Here is an 18,063-nt window from a genome sequence, read left to right on the forward strand (position 1 = left end):
GCTTAAATTCAACGTTTTAGTTTTAGTATTTTTAGTGATTTTCATGGAAATTAGAAGTTTCGTTGTTCTTATTTGTTGAGATGACAACAATGCAAACGGGCTATGCATAACCAAAAATGAGTATGAAAATTGTACATTCCACTACGTCATCAGTCACGCACATACAAGTAAAAAAATGCACACTAAAACGTGACTTAATGGAATGGACATTTTTTTAAATGGCAGGACGGAGAATGCTGTCGATTCTGAGTAGAATGAGCCCAAGAATGTCAGGATTTGAAAGAATCAGGTTTTAATATTTATTTTAGAAAACAACCATTACCCATTACATTAGTTACCTGTTAGTAGCAGTAGTGGAGTGCAATCCATTACATCCTCCAGGTAAATGATGTCTCAACGAATCCGGGCTCGAAGCATTAGAGTTGGTGCGCTCCGCCGCCGCCAACGCATTCTTAAACTTGTTCTTCTTCAAACTCCTCCCTGCGATCTTTTGCGCTGCCAAATCCCTCAACAAATCTTTCGGCACACGCATTAAAAGTAACCTTGGTAACTTCGTTATGAAGAACTTCCTCACCCAAGGCGCCATTTTGTGAGTACTAGGCTTCCGATAATGCACATTCAGTATAACTATAGTTATAACCACTGACAGTCCTACAAGCAGCATGGTAAACAGCAAGTATTTCCCAAGTAACGGCAAAGCTAAGGATGTCGACGGGATGATTTCAGAAATCAGTAAAAAGAACATGGTTTGCGAGAGTAGGATGGAGATGCTTAGAGCTATCTTCTCTCCGGAGTCGGCGGGTAGGTAGAAGACAAGGACGGAGAGATATGAAATGCCGACGCAGGGGACGATGAGGTTGACGGTGTAGAATAAGGTCTTGCGCCGGAGCGTGATGTTGAAGAAGATGTCTGGAACAAAACGGATAAGATATACCTAATGTGTTGGAGCACATAGCAATTGATCATTTTCTTTTACATCATATTCATATATTTATTTCTGTTCAGATTTATATGCGGATGAATTCGCGGGCCCTCTGCCTCTTTCTCAAACTTATTGTCACTACCCTTTTGATTTCTTGGTTATTTTTAAACAATTTGAATTTGACCGAAAACGAAATTAATAATGTGACCCCTTTATATTTTTATCACTTTAATAAACAAGCATACTTACAGCCCGCCTAATGGTAGGCGGTTCTCTGAGCCAGAAGGCGAAAAATCTCTTTATATGATCATGTCTTTCTAAGAGGCGTTGATATTCGTAGACGTGGAAAAAATATATGTAGTTCTTGACTATATCATTTTTAATAACATAGCTTCCGATATACGAATTATGACACTTCGCTCGATACAATTAATTCCCAAAATAACCTCTAACTCGGACTTTTAATCAAACTTTACTCGGTTATTTATTATGTGATATTATAAACAAATAAAGAAGAAAAAAGAATCTTAACTTAAATAGTAATTTCATAGCTTTCGAACCATCAACCACATCATTCTGGAATGCCCTCTTACTAAATACCTATACACAGGCCATGTAGACGATTTTAAGAACCTGTCAGATGAAGCAGTCGCGTACCTGGGAAGGGCGAAATTCTAACTAACCATAAGTTTTGTTTTTAAATTATAATCCAGTGACATGTACATATGCCATACGATAAATAATAATAAATAGCTTTCGAATTTCGATATTGTAAGGTAACGTTTTTAAAATAAATTAAAATCGACAAAATTCGATCAAAATGGACACTTGGCGCGCATGTTCTTTCCCGTTCTTTCTTGCGAAATGTGACAGTGACAGCGGCAAACCGATGGAACGGCCTTAAGGACACATGCGAGTTACCGACCCTTTAAAACCAGGTTACCTACTCCTTGAAGGTCCTCATACTGTAGCCCCTTGAGATAAATGATCGCAGTCCAAGTTTCGTTGATCGTGATTAAAGACATGCCTTTGCGGACAAATTGTCCTTCGCCGAGGTATTTACGTATGTACACATGCGTAGACACGTAAATACCTACCATAGATTACATCATGTAGATTCCACATTATGAAGAACTGACTTGCTCGCTGAATATGTTAATCGAACTCCGTTGAGTTACAAGAACAGCTTATATCTGTAGATAACTTATATATATATATATATATAGGTAGTAAAGTAAGTAGGTAATAAGTCATTGAGTCATTATGGTAGGTAAATATTAAAGATTGTATGATTTACAACACAAACATAAATTACTAAGTAGACATTAATAGTAATTTGCATATCAGTTAATAATAATATAATAATATTTCAGCCTATATACGTCCCACTGCTGGGCACAGGCCTCCTCCCATGCACGAGAAGAATTGGACTATAGTCCCCACGCTGGTCCAATGCGGGTTGGGGACTTCACATACACCTTTGAATTTGCATATCAGTTGAAACATTAAAATTGCAGTGGTCCTAGGCCAGGCTTGTATCGCGGGAAACGTAAATTGTATTTTATAAAACATCTCTGTGTTTTTCAACCTTATTCACAACATTATTGTGTTGTGTTCCTGCCGGTGAGTAAGGTTGCCAGAGCTCAAGTAAGGAGAGTGCGGTGAGTTAGGGTCAGCAAAGCGCAGGTTTTGCAGGAGTTGCAGGGGTCCATAGGCTACGGTGACTGCTTACCACCAGTCGGACAGTAAGCTTGTTTGCCACTGACGTAGTATGAAAAAAAAGATAATAATTTTTCATAGCCTGTTGTTTTGCAAAGGTTTAGCAACCTTTTTATAAAGCTGGGTCAAATGGTGAAAATAATTGTGTCATCTGGCAGGCGGCGATCTGGTGGTAGCCGCTATTAGGGCCGCTATCACACGGCGCCGAACGCGCGCGTGTAATTTATGGCGTTCCGTAATCTCGCTTTATATGTTTTGTACTTCGCATTTAAGTGTCTGAGGTTAGAATTTACGTTAATGTCATTTGAAATTACGCGGCTTGCTTACATTTCGTCGGTGCGAGTAAAAAAATCGCTATTTTTTTTTTTTTTTTTATTTACAAGAACGGTTTACACCAATTACACTTGCAATTTACGTAATATTAACACACTTATACAAAAGTAACAGTGCAGAAATTGTTCATCATTCACTCGTTCATATTCTCACAGTAAGCGAGGCACCTGGACGCTAGCTTAGACCAGGAATCAGTAAATCAATCTACTTGTAGATCGTTACTCAGAAACCCGTTCAACGAGCTGATCATATCGCACAAGGGTGAGTGGCGGCGAGCCGCGGTAGCACGCGGGCCTGCGCTGTTTGAAAGCTATGTATTTTTAAGATACTTTTCAGGAGACAAAAAAACTGTTTATTTCCCTGTTCGTAATACATTTTTGCAGTAGTATTTTTTTATAATAGACCAATAGTTTTTGTAAGTATTTGATGTTCAAGTTCACTACTTTTTTGTGCTAAATTGATTCCACAATTTCAAGCTACCTTGATGCTTAAAGGTACCGTTCAAATTGAGACTGTATCAGCGTTACTGCTGCAGTATTACTGCATGCCATTGCTGCCGACTGCATTGCTGCAATGTTGATGCTCGGATTTTGGACATTAGGGACAGCAATGCAGTCGGCAGTAACATTAAGGTGCCGTAGGTTCAGCCAGCATAGTTTTCAAAGTCTAAGCAATTTTTTAGTTTACAATACATTTGCCAAAAAATAATTAGCAATCTTAAGGCCTTTCTCTGGTAACTTCATCGATACTAAACCTGAATTCTTGCCTTTGCTCGAAAGAAAAAAAATGCGAACATAGCATTTGTTACAATTTTTGCACAAAGGCTAATATTATAAAAATTGCTTCTAAAAAATCTAAATTTTATTTTTGATTTAACTTATCGATTACTTTCTTGATTTGTTACAATTATTGCACAAAAGCTAATATTATAAAAATTGCTTCTAAAAAATCAATCTTTTTTATTTAACTTAGCGATTACTTTTTTTTTGTTAAGTAACTTACAAAAACTTACAAGAAATGATAATTCAAAAACATGATAACCGCGACCCCGGGCACGCACAGTACGTACTCGCACGCAGAAAGCACGCACGCAGTGTAGGGTGGCTGCTATAGTTATTGGCCACTACAGTCGAAGGCAAAAATATCGATCCAGACAAATGGCTCAAAAATATGTGAACACGATTTTATTAAATACTGGGTGTTTCCTGTAACAGGAGCAATAAATTAAACTGGAGGCTGTACGCCTCAAACTGACCAACATTTGATCAGCAACTTTTTAAAATTATGAAATTTTTAGATTATATCTTTTTCATACTAATTAAATATTATTTTCAATGTACGCTGCCATCTGTGTGTTTGACGTTGCTTGTCACCCTTTAAACATAACAAATTGTGCAATACATTGCGTCTTAGAATAAACTTTAAAGTGTAATGAAAATCAAAACACAAGTTATTTTTAGAAGTTGCTGAACAAATGTTGGTCAGTTTGAGGAGTACAACCTACAGTTTAATTTAATGCTTCTCTTACAGAAAACACCCGGTATATTAATAACGGGTCACTCACGTATTTTAAGTCGAAAAACGCTCGACAATTTTATTGTGTAAGGTGTAAGAGCGAACACATATTTTTGAAACTTTGGTAATGTATATATATTCATGCCCTTGACTGTACATAGTAATTGGCCACTCCTAACAAATTACAAAGAAACAAACCAATTAAAGCCTTGTTGTTATATCGTGTATCGTAGCGAAACTCTCAGTGTAAATAACCTAACAGTGTGAGACGTCCCTTAAAGATTACATAACACCGTGTGACACGCGGTCTCGAGATCACATATAAATCGTGGCTCTAGCTGCCGCTCTCGACTCGAGCGCAATTTGACTTGGTAGCCGATTCTGTACAATTAAATTAGATATCATTCATTATCAGGCAACTAAGGCTCATAGATATATATAGTTACCAAACAGACTAACATAAACAGAAAAACTAAAAAAACCGGCCAAGTGCGAGTCGGACTCGCGCACCGAGGGTTCCGTACTTTTTAGTATTTGTTGTTATAGCGGCAACAGAAATACATCATCTGTGAAAATTTCAACTGTCTAGCTATCACGGTTCATGAGATAACTGGTGACAGACAGACAGACAGACAGTCGGAAAGACGGACAGCGGAGTCTTAGTAATAGGGTCCCGTTTTTACCCTTTGGGTACGGAACCCTAAAAATCATTTTGGCGACACAATAGCTTTCTCTATGTCACTCGTTATAGTGATTCGGCAGAATCCACACGCCCTTGGGTCAGAAGTCCGCGCTCGCGATGGTTTCCAGCGGCGGGTGCGGCACACGCACCACGAATGAGCTAAATTGCGCGTAATGGCGCAATCGCAGCTGGAAAACGCCCTCAGCTTGTAACGGGTCTTCTTTTTTAACTATAAAATTCCCGTGAGACTCAAACATATTAAATTATTTTAAAACGAGTCACACGTATTATTAAGTCGAATAGCTCGACGTGTTCCTCGTAAATTGGATCGAAACATGTCGAGCTATTCGACTTAATAATACGTGAGTGACCCGTTTTTAAATAATTTAATACGGGTCTTCTTGCGAATATTATTATAGTCTGCATCTTCTCAAATTATTTTTATGGAGAAGATTCATACTATATTTCACCACATCATCTGCTGACGCGGAAACACGCGTGATAATTATAAATAGGGCCTAGTTCGGCTTTTTATGCGACCCTTAGAGAGAGAGGTCCCAATTGTGCATTGCGATGCGTTGCCTCGCGTCTAATTGGCAATGTCATATATAAAATGTCGCAGCGTCGACGCTGCAATGACGACGCCTGCGACGAAATAACTCGGGCTGGGCCCTTACCGTGAGCACTTTAAGCGTTACCGGCTCACGCTGATTGTAAGAGTCGTCCCATAAGGGCCATAAGGCATTTAACTCGCACTTATTAGGGCATGTGATGATAACACGACTCAAGATCGTATCGAAATGATAAAAAATCATATCAAATTCTTAAAAGAGAATCGGCCTCGAGCCTCGCCTAATGCGACGATATGCGTAATTGATACTTAAACGCGAATTACGTTTATCTGAGGATACGTGGCGGAACGCGGTATGTTCTAAAACGAATTTGGAAACGTTGAAATTGCAATTGTCGTTGGTTATGTTTGTCGAAGGAAGATTTATTTTGTGCGCTCGATGTGGGTCAATTAATAGGTAATTTATTGAGTTATTTATATTTAACCTCATGTTGACTCGTCTCTGTTAAGTGCTACCTGGTCAGCCTCTCAAAAAGGAGTCCAAGTTATCCCGCCCTCGCCAGACAAAGAATGAAGGACTTTGGAACAGGCTACCTGGTACCAAAGGAATTCAAAAAGCTACCCATAAGGTCCATCATCCCTTCATATGGAGATGGTGGGAAAGGCTCTTGAGTAGCGGACGGATCTTTCCTAGGGGGTAACTGCACAAAAGATCCCTATGGGTCGAAGTGTATCCGTAAGGGCCCCCGAAACTATAAGATAAGATATGCCGCCATCGCAGACGTGGTCTGCCGGATCTCCGGTTAGAATCGTGAGACTCCGTGGTTAACTTGGCCCACAAGTCGTCCGGCATTCAGCAAACATGACCAGCCCAGTCCCATTTCAACTTGTCTTGGTAACAACAAATTAATGTACTTGTCTTGGTCTGGGATGCATGTTCATGTGTAATTAAATGTATTTTAATTTGTTTTTGTTTGTTGGAACATGAGGTGAGGATTGTGAAATTTAATTGCTGGAATTGCTAGTTTTTTAGGTTGTCGTTTTGTTGATTTAAATGGCAATTAAATGATAGTTTTCGATTTCCATCAGTTTCATCCCTTGGTATCTTCAAAGATAGATATAACTCCGTAATAGATGGATACAGTCTAAGGAAAAAACGTGCCTCGAAAATCAAGAAAATTTGATTCTCGTTCAGAGGGCGCTACTAGTTTTGGCCTACAGTCGTATAGATGGCGTTGACGGTTTCGTTTGTTATTTAACAATTTTAACGCATATCAGAACATGGGTCAAAATCATAAAAATAATTAATGCAAATAAAAAAATCATTTATCTATATTTAAATACATTCTATCGTATTTTTATAAATCTTCATTTTTAGTTTTAAAGTGTGTCGACAGATGGCAGTGAATTTACTGGGGTTACAAAATTTACTATGACAGTACCGCTCTAGTATAAGTTACTCTATGGTATCTTTAAGTAACTCACGATATGCCGGACCGGGGCCGGGCCGGAGCTTCCGGCGCTTCGTTTTCTTTGGAAAAGACTACGTGATCACCGATCAGCCGTCATGGAAAATTACATGTCGGACGCCTTGACCCGGGCCCGGTCCGAACAAAACAAAATGAAAATTCTATCCGATTCGGAAACCACATTAGACACTGTCACCACAACCAGAAATATTCACAATCTGATGTGTCATGATGGTTGTATCGTGACATTCGTGACGCATCAGAATGAATCGATTTCATACATTTAATATGGCTGCGTTCACATTTTTATGACGCAGCGTGTATCACAGAAATGTGAACGTTAAGTAACTGTTTGTCTAACTATAAATTTCCTGACTAAATGTATGGGATTTGCCATTGACCGTCAGTTTTATGGCGATCGCTAAACGGCCGTTAATGGTACATAGTTAAGTCATAACGTCCTTATAACTTCAAAACTAACCCTTACCTTAGCGTTCGAGTATTCTGTAAGCGACACGAACCCGCCTAATCTAGCCCTAAACCGTTTGTAATTACCCGTGTTTGTACCCAACACGATTCAACCTTATTCTCTAGCTAAGAGAGACCAAATTGCCTAGTAATACCGCTGTTTGGGACAGTAAGCGGAATTGGAATTGTCCTTCGGCGGGAAATGGAGATGTTATTAGGATATATAAGTAGATCGGTGTTAGTGAAGTTCAGGAATTCGTATTGCGGGTAAATGTACTTCAGGAAGGGAAGGGGGACCCCATGAGAGAAGTCATTGTGTAATGATAAAAGAGAATATAAATCGATATGTAATCAAAGATTTATTGGGGTGGGATCTGAGAGTCGGAGAGAGAGTAGAAGTCAAACCAGAGAGTAGGCAATTACCGTGACCCATGGACACCAGAGGGATTGCAAATGCGTTTCCGGTATTAAATATGGGAATATGCTCTTTTCTTGAAGGTTTGAAGATCGTATCGGTCCGGAAATACCGCGGGTTCATTCCACAGTTTAGTTCTGCAAGGCAGGAAGGTTTTAAGATAATGAAAATACTTAAAAACCTGCCCGCCGCCCAGCAGCGCGGTTCTTCCGAAAGACTAACTAATTTAATAAACAACATAATTTACGCGCACGTTAACACATCCTGCGATCCTAATGACTGGTTTTATTCAGCTCTCATTCACAGTTACGGCCCTCGTGGGCGATCAACTTTTCGGCGCACCTGGCCGTATTACCATCGCGAATCAACGCGAGTTCTAAGATGGACCAGTCAACGGAAATTGTAAAAAAACCTGCGACCTCGAAAATTCTTGATGATAGGCCTCAAGTAGTTCACATATTAAAGTCTCTCTCGTTCAGGCTAAATAGACAATGGGGTTGGCAACTGTTAAAAGTTTTTATAGATGGCGTCAACATAGGTTATGATTTGGCTTCAAGGGTCAAGGGCTAGCATCCGGCTCTTAAAATTTCAAAGAATTTGACATTATTCGTAGGATTGTCAAGTAAGGTAGAAATAATGCCTGCCCTTTGGTCTGTGGTTGTATTCGTACTTGCCTATATGATATATGACACCTCACTTGAAATTCTCTGAGAATTGCCGTTCCGCATTTTTGTATTGCAAAACTTATGTCCGTTCGTCTAATTAGTTCGTTATGAAATTCAATATCAGTCAGTACCTCTATAGAAGTAGGTACCTACAGGTATTTACTGTAGGCCGAGCACATGATTAGCGCGACAGTATTTGGCATCGAGATGGACTACTCGTCTTTCACTAACTGTATGAATTAAAGAGGGACTATAGACTACCCCTATGTCGCTGCGAGATACTCTCGCGCCAATCATGTGCTCCAGATAGACCAGCGTCCTCTGCGTTTATCGCAGATGCAATCTCTTAAAGTCTTGTGGCGTCCTTTGGCCAAATATTAAAGTAGAATGGTATGGTGTTTATCTCCTATCCGAATCAACTCAGGTGAATCCAGGATTATTCCAGAAAACCAATTAAATTAAAACCAAGTAAATTTTTCTATTTGTATTATTTCAAGTAGAAAAACTACTAATAAGCCACCACGCTACGGGTATCCCTGTGAATACTTGTAGATAGCTAAGTAGATGTTGTAAAATGCGGTAAGTACTCGGTTTTGCCGGCGGCGGGCTTATCCGACAGTAAATTTCTTGGCGTCGTCGGTTATCTATGTTAAGCTGCCTGTCGCTGTAAGCGGCGTTTTGCTCGTACCAGACGCAAGTAAGTGTCTACATTGATTGTTGTTATTTTTTGCATGATTGTATTTCTTGAGAAGTTTCGAGATTGGTTTGAATTTTTAATAATAAAGCAATTTTGTTTTAAATAATTAATACAATCGTTAGTTTGCGGAAATCCATATTAACTAAAAAAAATCTAATATCTGCGAAATAATAACGTGTTCAGTACTAACCCGTTATACTTCCTTGAGCATCTTGGGATGCAATTAATGTTCCCACCGCGTTCAACCGCAAAAATAAAATTTATTTTTGCGGTGGAACGGGAAATTTATTTGCATATTTAATATGCAAATAAATATAACTGATTATGATTTTGTAGCTGTTTTTTTTTTTTTTTTATGAAATAGGAGGCAAACGAGCAGACGGATCACCTGATGGAAAGCGATTACCGCCGCCCATGGACACCCGCAACACCAGAGGGGTTGTAAGTGCGTTGCCGGCCTTTAAGATGGGAACACGCTCTTTTCTTGAAGGTTTGAAGGTCATATCGGTCCGGAAATACCGCAGGCGACAGTTCATTCCACAGTTTAGCTGTGCGAGGCAGGAAGTTTCTAGAGAAACGCACAGTTGAGGACTGCCAACCATCTAAGTGGTGAGGATGGTAATGTTGTCGCGTAGGGCGATGGCGAAAAGAAGCTGCAGGGATTAATCCGAACAATTCCTCGGAGCACTCCCCGTTATACACGCGATAGAAAATGCAGAGCGAGGCCACATCTCTACGCAGCGCCAAGGAGTCAAGCCGTTCCGAAGTACGCTGGCAGTCGACAATTCGAGTCGCTCTTCGCTGGATGCGGTCCAGAGGGAGAAGCTGGTATTGGGGTGCCCCTGCCCATAGATAAGAACAGTATTCCATGTGTGGGCGAACCTGCGCTTTATACAGCTGTAGGCGGTGGGCCGGCGTGAAATACTGTCTCGATCTGTTGAGCACACCGAGCTTTTTTGAGGCTAATTTGGCCTTACCCTCTAAATGGCCGCGGAACTGGACTTCACTCGAAATGTCGACGCCGAGGATTCCGATACTGGCTGCGGCAGTCAGGGGAGTGCTCTCAAAACGAGGTGATACGACAAACTCTAACTTTTTTGCGGTAAACGCGCAAACCTGTGTCTTGGCAGGGTTAAAACGGACTAAGTTTAGTCGACCCCATTCAGAGATTTCTTTTAGGGAAGTCTCAATTTCAGACACAAGTTTGTTCCGGCTCTCGATGACGTTTTCCCGAGAGATATTGGTGCGGCCGGTGTAAGAGGCATCACCCGTACTATCATCAGCATAACAATGAATTCCGCTGATTTGCAGCATGTCATTGATATGCAGAAGGAATAGCGTGGGTGATAGCACACAGCCTTGGGGGACACCAGCATTCACAGACATGGAGTCTGAGCATTCGCCGTCAACTACGACCTTTATGCTTCTGTCTGCTAGAAAGCTACTGACCCATACACATAATCTCTCGGGAAGCCCATAAGATGGTAGCTTCGAAAGAAGTGCTTTGTGCCAGATGCGATCGAAGGCCTTCGCTATATCCAAACTAACAGCCAATGCTTCACCCTTTGTCTCGATTGCCTGTGCCCAACGATGTGTCAGGTAGACTAGAAGATCACCAGCCGAGCGGCCTCTACGGAAACCGTATTGTCGGTCACTAAGCAACTGGTGGTCCTCTAGGTACCGAAGGAGCTGGCAGTTGATAATGGACTCCATTATCTTCGTGAAAAGGGAGGTTATAGCTATTGGCCTGTAGTTGGATGGATTTGAGCGGTCGCCTTTTTTAGGGATCGGGTGCATCAAAGCTGACTTCCACGAGGTCGGGACTACGCCGGAAGAGTAAGAGAGCCGAAAAAGACGCGTTAAGACCGGTGCCAACTCGGGAGCACACATCTTCAGCACAACCGCAGGGATTCCAACGGGCCCACTCGACTTATGAGTGTCGAGGGAAAGAAGTGCTTTGCGCACCGAGCTTTGTTTGAACCGGACATCCGGCATATAGCTCTCGCACCGCGGTATGGTCGGCGGCGCGTTTCCCCCGTCATCCAAAGTCGAGTTGGACGCAAAGAGTTTGCCCAGAAGATCGGCTTTGTCTTTTGCGTCGTGGGCCAATGAATCATTCTCCGTGTGCAGAGGTGGAAAAGATGGCGTGCAGAAATTCCCCTGGATAGCTTTGGCAAGAGACCAGAACGCACGAGTTCCCGACGGGAGGCGCTCTAATTTCTCGCCAATTCTACCAATGTGCAGCGACTTTGCTCTGGCAATAACTCTTTTGAAGGACCTGGAGGCAAAGTTAAACTTCTTTTTTAATGCGCTAGTCTTTACATCCCGTACTGCCGCTGCGTCTACCCAGGCCTGGTAACATTCCTGCTTTCGGCGAGAGGCCTCTTTGCTGGAACGACCAAACCAAGGTTGGGATTTGCCACCAACAGGGACCACAGAGGATGGAATGAAAAGCTTCATTCCCTGCAGCACCACGTCAGCAACAGAATCAGCAACGACGTTGGGATCATCCGGCGTGAAGCAAACCTGCCTCCAAGGGTAGGATGCAAAGAAGGACCGCATCCCGTCCCAATCTGCTGACCTATAGTGCCACACACGGCGGCCACAAGCAACTCGCCGACGCGGCGGGTACGCGAGTGGCACCGTACTCCGGATCAAGCAATGATCCGAGGAACCGAGTGGGGCTTCAACGGATACATTGTAGTCAACCGGATGAGAGGTCAGCAGAAGGTCCAACAGGGAAGGTTCATGGCCTTCCACATCTGGGATTCGCGTAGGCGCAGTAACCAATTGTGTCAAGCCATATGCCAGAGCAAAGTTATAAACAGATCTGCCCGCATGATCAGTCTTGCTAGAGCCGAGCCATTCGGCGTTGTGGGCATTAAAATCACCAAGTACAATGATCTCAGCGGAAGGGATCTGCTGCTGCACAGAGTCTGCAGCCATTTGGATCTGCTCAATGAGTCGGTCAGTTTCGGCATCACCGCTATGGGACCTATATAGGCACGAATAGACACGGGGATGGTGATCGTTGTCTATACGCAGCCATAAGGTGGAGAGGTCCCTACCTTCAAGATTGTTGAGGCGACGAAAACTGATATCGTCTCTAACGTACACGCACACCCCAGCCCTAGGCGAAAAGGAGTGTTCCAGTCCGTACCCAGGGTAGGAGAGGTAAGATGTGTCCGCCGGAGACGCTATCTGCGTCTCGGTCAAAAAGAGCAAGGCCGGCTTTGCTGTCTCGAGGTGTAGGTGGACAGCATTAAGGTTGGAATGTAAACCCCTGATGTTGCAGAAGTCCACGGCCAGCGTGGCAAGGGGTGCCGAAGTTGCTTTGCTCTTGCCTCGGGCAGATGACAGATGGTTGAGCGCGGTTTTGCCCCCCCCCCCCCCCCCCAGAGTAAAAAATGGGGCGGCCTCGGCGTCCACGCTCAGGCAAAATGTTACCTGAGCATGGAAGCCCAGTGAGGGGTTCTCCAGCGCTAGTGCAGCAACTGGTACCCTCCTGGGGTAACCTCTTTAACTGCGCCATCATCATTAGAAAGGGGGGGTTTGGGGGTTGGAGCTATCTGGGAACCTTACTCACCATCAGGAACACAACACTACATGCCTACAAAGTAGGCAGCAGTGCTATTATGGCTGTGGTCTTCTGTAAGGTGGAGGTACTTCTCCAGTTGGGCTGCTCCAAATTCAAGCGTGATGACAGAACGCTGTGCCCTACCTCTCTTGTTGGACGTAGTTTAAGGACATACCCGGGTCCAAATGTTGCTGTGCCGACCCCAAATGAATGGGAAAGGGCAAGCGAATGATGACCTAAGTATAACCCTAAGAAAATCTTGAAGTTTATCTATTATTCAATGGTCGTTGCATTACTTTGCATTGGTTTGCAGCTTTGCATTTTTACTGGCACTTGATTTAAACCCGAGAATGCGCGATACCGCTTTTATGGCGTTCATCGCCACAGATCATTTACCACTAGATGAAGCATGCGTTTGCTACTCATTTGATTATTACTCCATACTATTTACTTTGATAGCGCAATCGGTAAAATAATAATAATATACGTCCCACTACGTCCTATATACGCCCCACTGCTGGGCACAGGCGTCCTCTCATGCACGAGAGGGATTGGGCTATAGTCCCCACGCTAGCCCCATGCAAGTTGGAGACTTCACATACACCTTTGAATATCTTCGCGGATGTATGCAGGTTTCCTCACGATGCTTTCCTTCACCGAAAAACTCATTGGTACGAGCCAGAATTTGAACCCGCGACCTCCGGATTGAAAGTCGGACGTCAGACCCACTCGGCCACTACCGCTGTAATATAAATTGCTTTAAAATGCAACTGAGTGATATGGCTCATGGAGTATCGATACTTTAATTATGTTTTACGTGTAGTGACGACGAGTTTACGTAAACTCTTTCTCAGGGCAAAGGTGTAGGGTTAGAGCCGGCGTAGCTTTATTTGACGTTTATAAGCGCATTGTAATATGCCTACTTGAATAATAAACTTTCTTTCTTTCTTTCTTTCTCTTTCTTTCTTTCTTTCTTTCTTTCTTTCTTCTTTCTTCTTTCTTTCTTTCTTTCTTTCTTTAAAATGCGTAGTCTATTCAAGTAATCTATAGTTACTGCAGACACTTAATGTCGATAGTAAAAATTGCATTTGGAAACCATTTCTGTTAATCTCTTGAATAGATTGAGTGCATTATAAATATGCACCGAAATCCCTGCAGAGTGCAACAAAATAATTAAACTAGGATTGTGCGCAAACATTTTGATTGCGATTATTCGTTATACTGGGAACAGTGCAAATAGTGTAAAGCTACCTATTTCATTTCATTTATTCCTTGCTTGGTATAATATTTGCTATTTGTTTGCTATTGTAAGATCATGTGGGGTAAGAGAAACAAAGTTTATTTTGCTCGTGTCAAGATATATTATACACTAGCTTTTGCCCGCGACTTCGTCTGCGTGGACTTAGTAACCGCAGTTAGAGTAGGAATAGCGCCTGGAAAATATCTCATAGCAATATAAGTTTGAGCATATTATGCACACAAATTAGCAGGCACTTCGTTAATTATCTTAATTCCACCCCGCTTTTTACTTTCTTCAGGGATGATTTTCGGGATAAAAACTATCCTATGTCCTTCTCAGGGACTCAACCTATCTCTATGCCAAATTTCATCTAAATCGGTTCAGCGGTTTAAGCGTGAAGAGGGAACACACAGACAGAAAGACAGACAGACAGACAGACAGACAGACTTTCGCATTTATAATATTAGTATGGATTGGTGGATTCCCAACAGCCTCCTACCGTATATCTGTGTCTGTGTATTGAGATGAGATTTTGAGATTGGGATACACCTAATCTTCAAATCTCAATATTGTGTTCCTCTTGCCACAATGTTTCTCTTACTCTAACCATAGTAGTTTTCATTATTCCGACTGAAAGTCAAGCGACACCACGAGTTTTAGCCGAAGAGTGCCCCGGCTGCGCGGTCAGCTCCCTAACACTGCGAGGTTGCGAAATGCATCACAACCAATTCTGAGGTCAACTTCCACATCTACAGTTTCACCTGTCTGTGTCTTCTGGTTGATATGTTCCAGATTTATGATCTTAATTTTTCCCCTAGATAGGGCAAGGTAAATAAAAACAACACTCACCTGGATAAAGTTCCTGGCAGCACAGGTAGTGCCTCTCGTGTCTCTCAGCACTCTCAGCAGGCACCCCCCAAGATGTCCCACTCCATTGAGGGATACTATACTCTGAGGTTAATCCTCACCTCTAAAGTGTCGCCTCTGTCTTTTTTATTGACGTGTTTCAAAATGATCTTAAGTTTCCCATATTAGTGCTAGGTAAATAAAACCAACGAAAACAAGACTCACCCGGATAAGGTTCCTGGCAGCACGGGTAGTACCTCTCGTGCCTCTCAGCTGGCACCCCTAGGATGTCCCACTCCACGGAGGGATAGTATTCTCTGAGGTCGATTCCCACCTCTATAGTGTCACCGGTCTGTCTCTTCTGGTTGATGTGCTTTAGGTCAATCTGTGTGCCAAGAAAAATTACGATGAGTGTTTAAATGCGAAGAAAAACATTTGCGTTGTCCAAGGTGGCGGGGCAACTAAGGTCAGCAAAAGATGTTATCCCTTATCAAACACCTGACGTCTATAAGATTGAATGCAGCTGTGGTAGTTCCTATATTGGGGAAACCAAACGCACTATAGCGGAAAGGGTCAAGGAACATATCGCAGTTGTTAAAAAACGTCAAATAGATAAGTCTGCGGTAGCCGAACATTTGCTAGTTTGCTACAGTCGGGACCAAACCACTGGATTGAGCTCCATAATCCCAAAATCCTCTCAACAGAACGTCTTTACTACAGCAGGAAACTACGTGAAGCAATTGAAATCAGAAAACATCGAAATTTCAATCAAAATGAGGGACAGGGGATTTCGTCTTCGTGGAATCCAGTAATTAGCAAATGTAAGGGGGGAAAAACATCCCGCCACAGACCATCGGATGTCGTGAGTGTTGTGTGTAGGCAAAGTGACAACCCTAGCGTACGAGTTAATAATCAAGATCAAGTGCGGGTAGTTCGCAAAACCCGCGCGGCAAGAAGATGTTGATACAATTCCTCGTCAGTCTGCCTGTGACCACGAACGTAACGTCACGTTCGAAACGTCAGGCCACAAATAAACGTAACGTACGCGATTAAGTCCCGTGTTAGTTTTAAAATTATACTTATACATGTTTGAAATACCTGGTCTCCATCATAGCTCCAGCTCCCAAACTTGAGGAAGCAGGTCTGCTGGTCGAAGGGGAAGTAGCGGACGTCGATCTCGCAGGAGGATTTAAAGATGGCTGGCGGCGTCCACAGCACCTTGCCCGTGTAGCTGAGAACAGCCTTTGTCATCGTTGTCACCACGTACTCGCCGTCAGCGCTGGGGAATGCTTCAGATTAGTTAACGAGTCAAATGACTAGGATACTTCCTGAATTTTTATCAAGCAGAAATTTCTGCGAGCTACTACAAATTTTTAAAATAAAGAAAAGACGGAAAAATTCATTGTTCCTAAGGCGAGTAAGAATTAAGGGAAGAAATTGAAAGATTCGCACGCATCTAGTAAGCCTCCATAGATCACTTGGTAGTATTGGACCGGTGTACCAAGAGGTCGCAAGTTAGATTCTTGCCGAAGGTAGTAAATTTTTAATTTTTTCTTTGACATACATAAAAAAAATGAGCTACATATGAAAGATATACCTATCGTACTAGTAGTGACTATCAGCAGGTACAGCCAGTATCAATAGTAACGGATCAAACTACATGTCAAAAATATCTACCATTCTGTAATAGCTTAACAAAAAGATATGTCCCTTTTATGTTAAACAATTAGACTGTGAACGCGAATATTCTATTTGGATAACTATTCATAATTAGCTCCATGCATGAATTTATTTTTATTTTTGGATTCATAATTTATATCGTTGGGACACCGGAAATGTTAAAAATACTTTTGTAAACCTTAACATTATTTTATTAAAAAATATTTAAAATGTTGAAAATTTTTGAGCGGTTGAAACGCTCATAATTTTTGGCGCGAATTCGACAGAGCGTGATGACGTCACACGTTGGGCGGCCCAACTGACGTTTGCTACTAATGACACTAATCTGTCGAACGCGTGACGTCACGTCGCGTTTCGAGCGTTTCGCTCACTAGCTTTTCGCGGGCAAATTTTTGTACTTTTTATTTATAATTTTAAGTAATTAAATGGTAATTTAAAAACGGAAATTCATTTGTAACATGATATAACGGTAACAAACATCCGAATAAAACATATTTCGTTCAAATATAAACTTCATGCATGAGGCTAATTGCTGTATGGCACTGAGTGCTGGACCACAAAGAAATATCATGAGCAACGTCTTCATGTAAATGAAATGAGAATGAAATGAAATGGGTTGGATCCGGCGTAGTTTTTGTCGCGTTTATCTTTACATAAAAATAATTATAGTGTATAACTAGCCTTATGAACCGATTTTGCATGTACAACCAGCCTTAAAGTTAGTCTATGATGGTTCATTATTTTTAGTATGTGGGTATTTTTGCATTTTGTGGTTTTCCTCAGTCACCCGTTGACCACGAACGCTGTAAAGAGTTCGAAACGTCGGGATGTATTATAAATTCAATATACGCGATATAATCCGTTTTCATAGTTTTCTTTCATGAGTAACTATCGCGGTAACCGAAGACAATATTATGAAATGAAAATGCTTTGATGGGCTGGCGGCGTTACCCGATTGAATAGGATACGCAACCCGTTTCACCCAGAGTTGTTTATTACTTTCATAGAAATAAACGTCGAAGCCTGCTTTTCAAAAACTCATTATGAGTTGTGTTGAAGATCTGTAGTAAGTTTATCATACATTGATTTAAGTGCCGATATAGGTAAATAATACAAATTAAAAACACGAGCTCTTTTGAGCGAAGCAACGTATGTATTATGTACTTAAGTTCTAATGTTATTCAGCTCACATCGTCAACATGTCTGCTAATTGATAGCATCGACAAGAAACGGAATGATACATCAGGCCGTCAAAACAGGCGCT

At 41.9% G+C, this 18,063-nt stretch overlaps 2 protein-coding genes and 1 long non-coding RNA gene across 5 annotated transcripts in view; 2 read left to right on the top strand and 1 right to left on the bottom strand.

The window, feature by feature from the left end:
* LOC134748840 (uncharacterized) overlaps window positions 1-18,063 on the top strand; it is a 707,412-nt gene that overhangs the window by 108,749 nt on the left and 580,600 nt on the right. The gene's annotated exons all lie outside the window — the stretch shown is intronic.
* The window catches only part of LOC134748822 (uncharacterized), a 207,472-nt gene that overhangs the window by 26,843 nt on the left and 162,566 nt on the right, over window positions 1-18,063 (top strand). The window lies entirely within an intron of this gene.
* LOC134748811 (acetylcholine receptor subunit alpha-like 2) overlaps window positions 1-18,063 on the bottom strand; it is a 69,334-nt gene that overhangs the window by 1,337 nt on the left and 49,934 nt on the right. The window contains exons 4-6 of the mRNA XM_063683615.1: window positions 16,218-16,398; window positions 15,345-15,504; window positions 339-909 (exon numbers count right to left, since the gene is read on the bottom strand). Coding sequence (XP_063539685.1) covers window positions 339-909; window positions 15,345-15,504; window positions 16,218-16,398 — 912 coding nt within the window. The remainder of the gene's footprint in view (window positions 1-338; window positions 910-15,344; window positions 15,505-16,217; window positions 16,399-18,063) is intronic.

The sequence above is a fragment of the Cydia strobilella genome, chromosome 17 (genome assembly GCF_947568885.1).
Source record: "Cydia strobilella chromosome 17, ilCydStro3.1, whole genome shotgun sequence".
In the NCBI taxonomy this organism is placed as follows: Eukaryota; Metazoa; Arthropoda; class Insecta; order Lepidoptera; family Tortricidae; genus Cydia; species Cydia strobilella.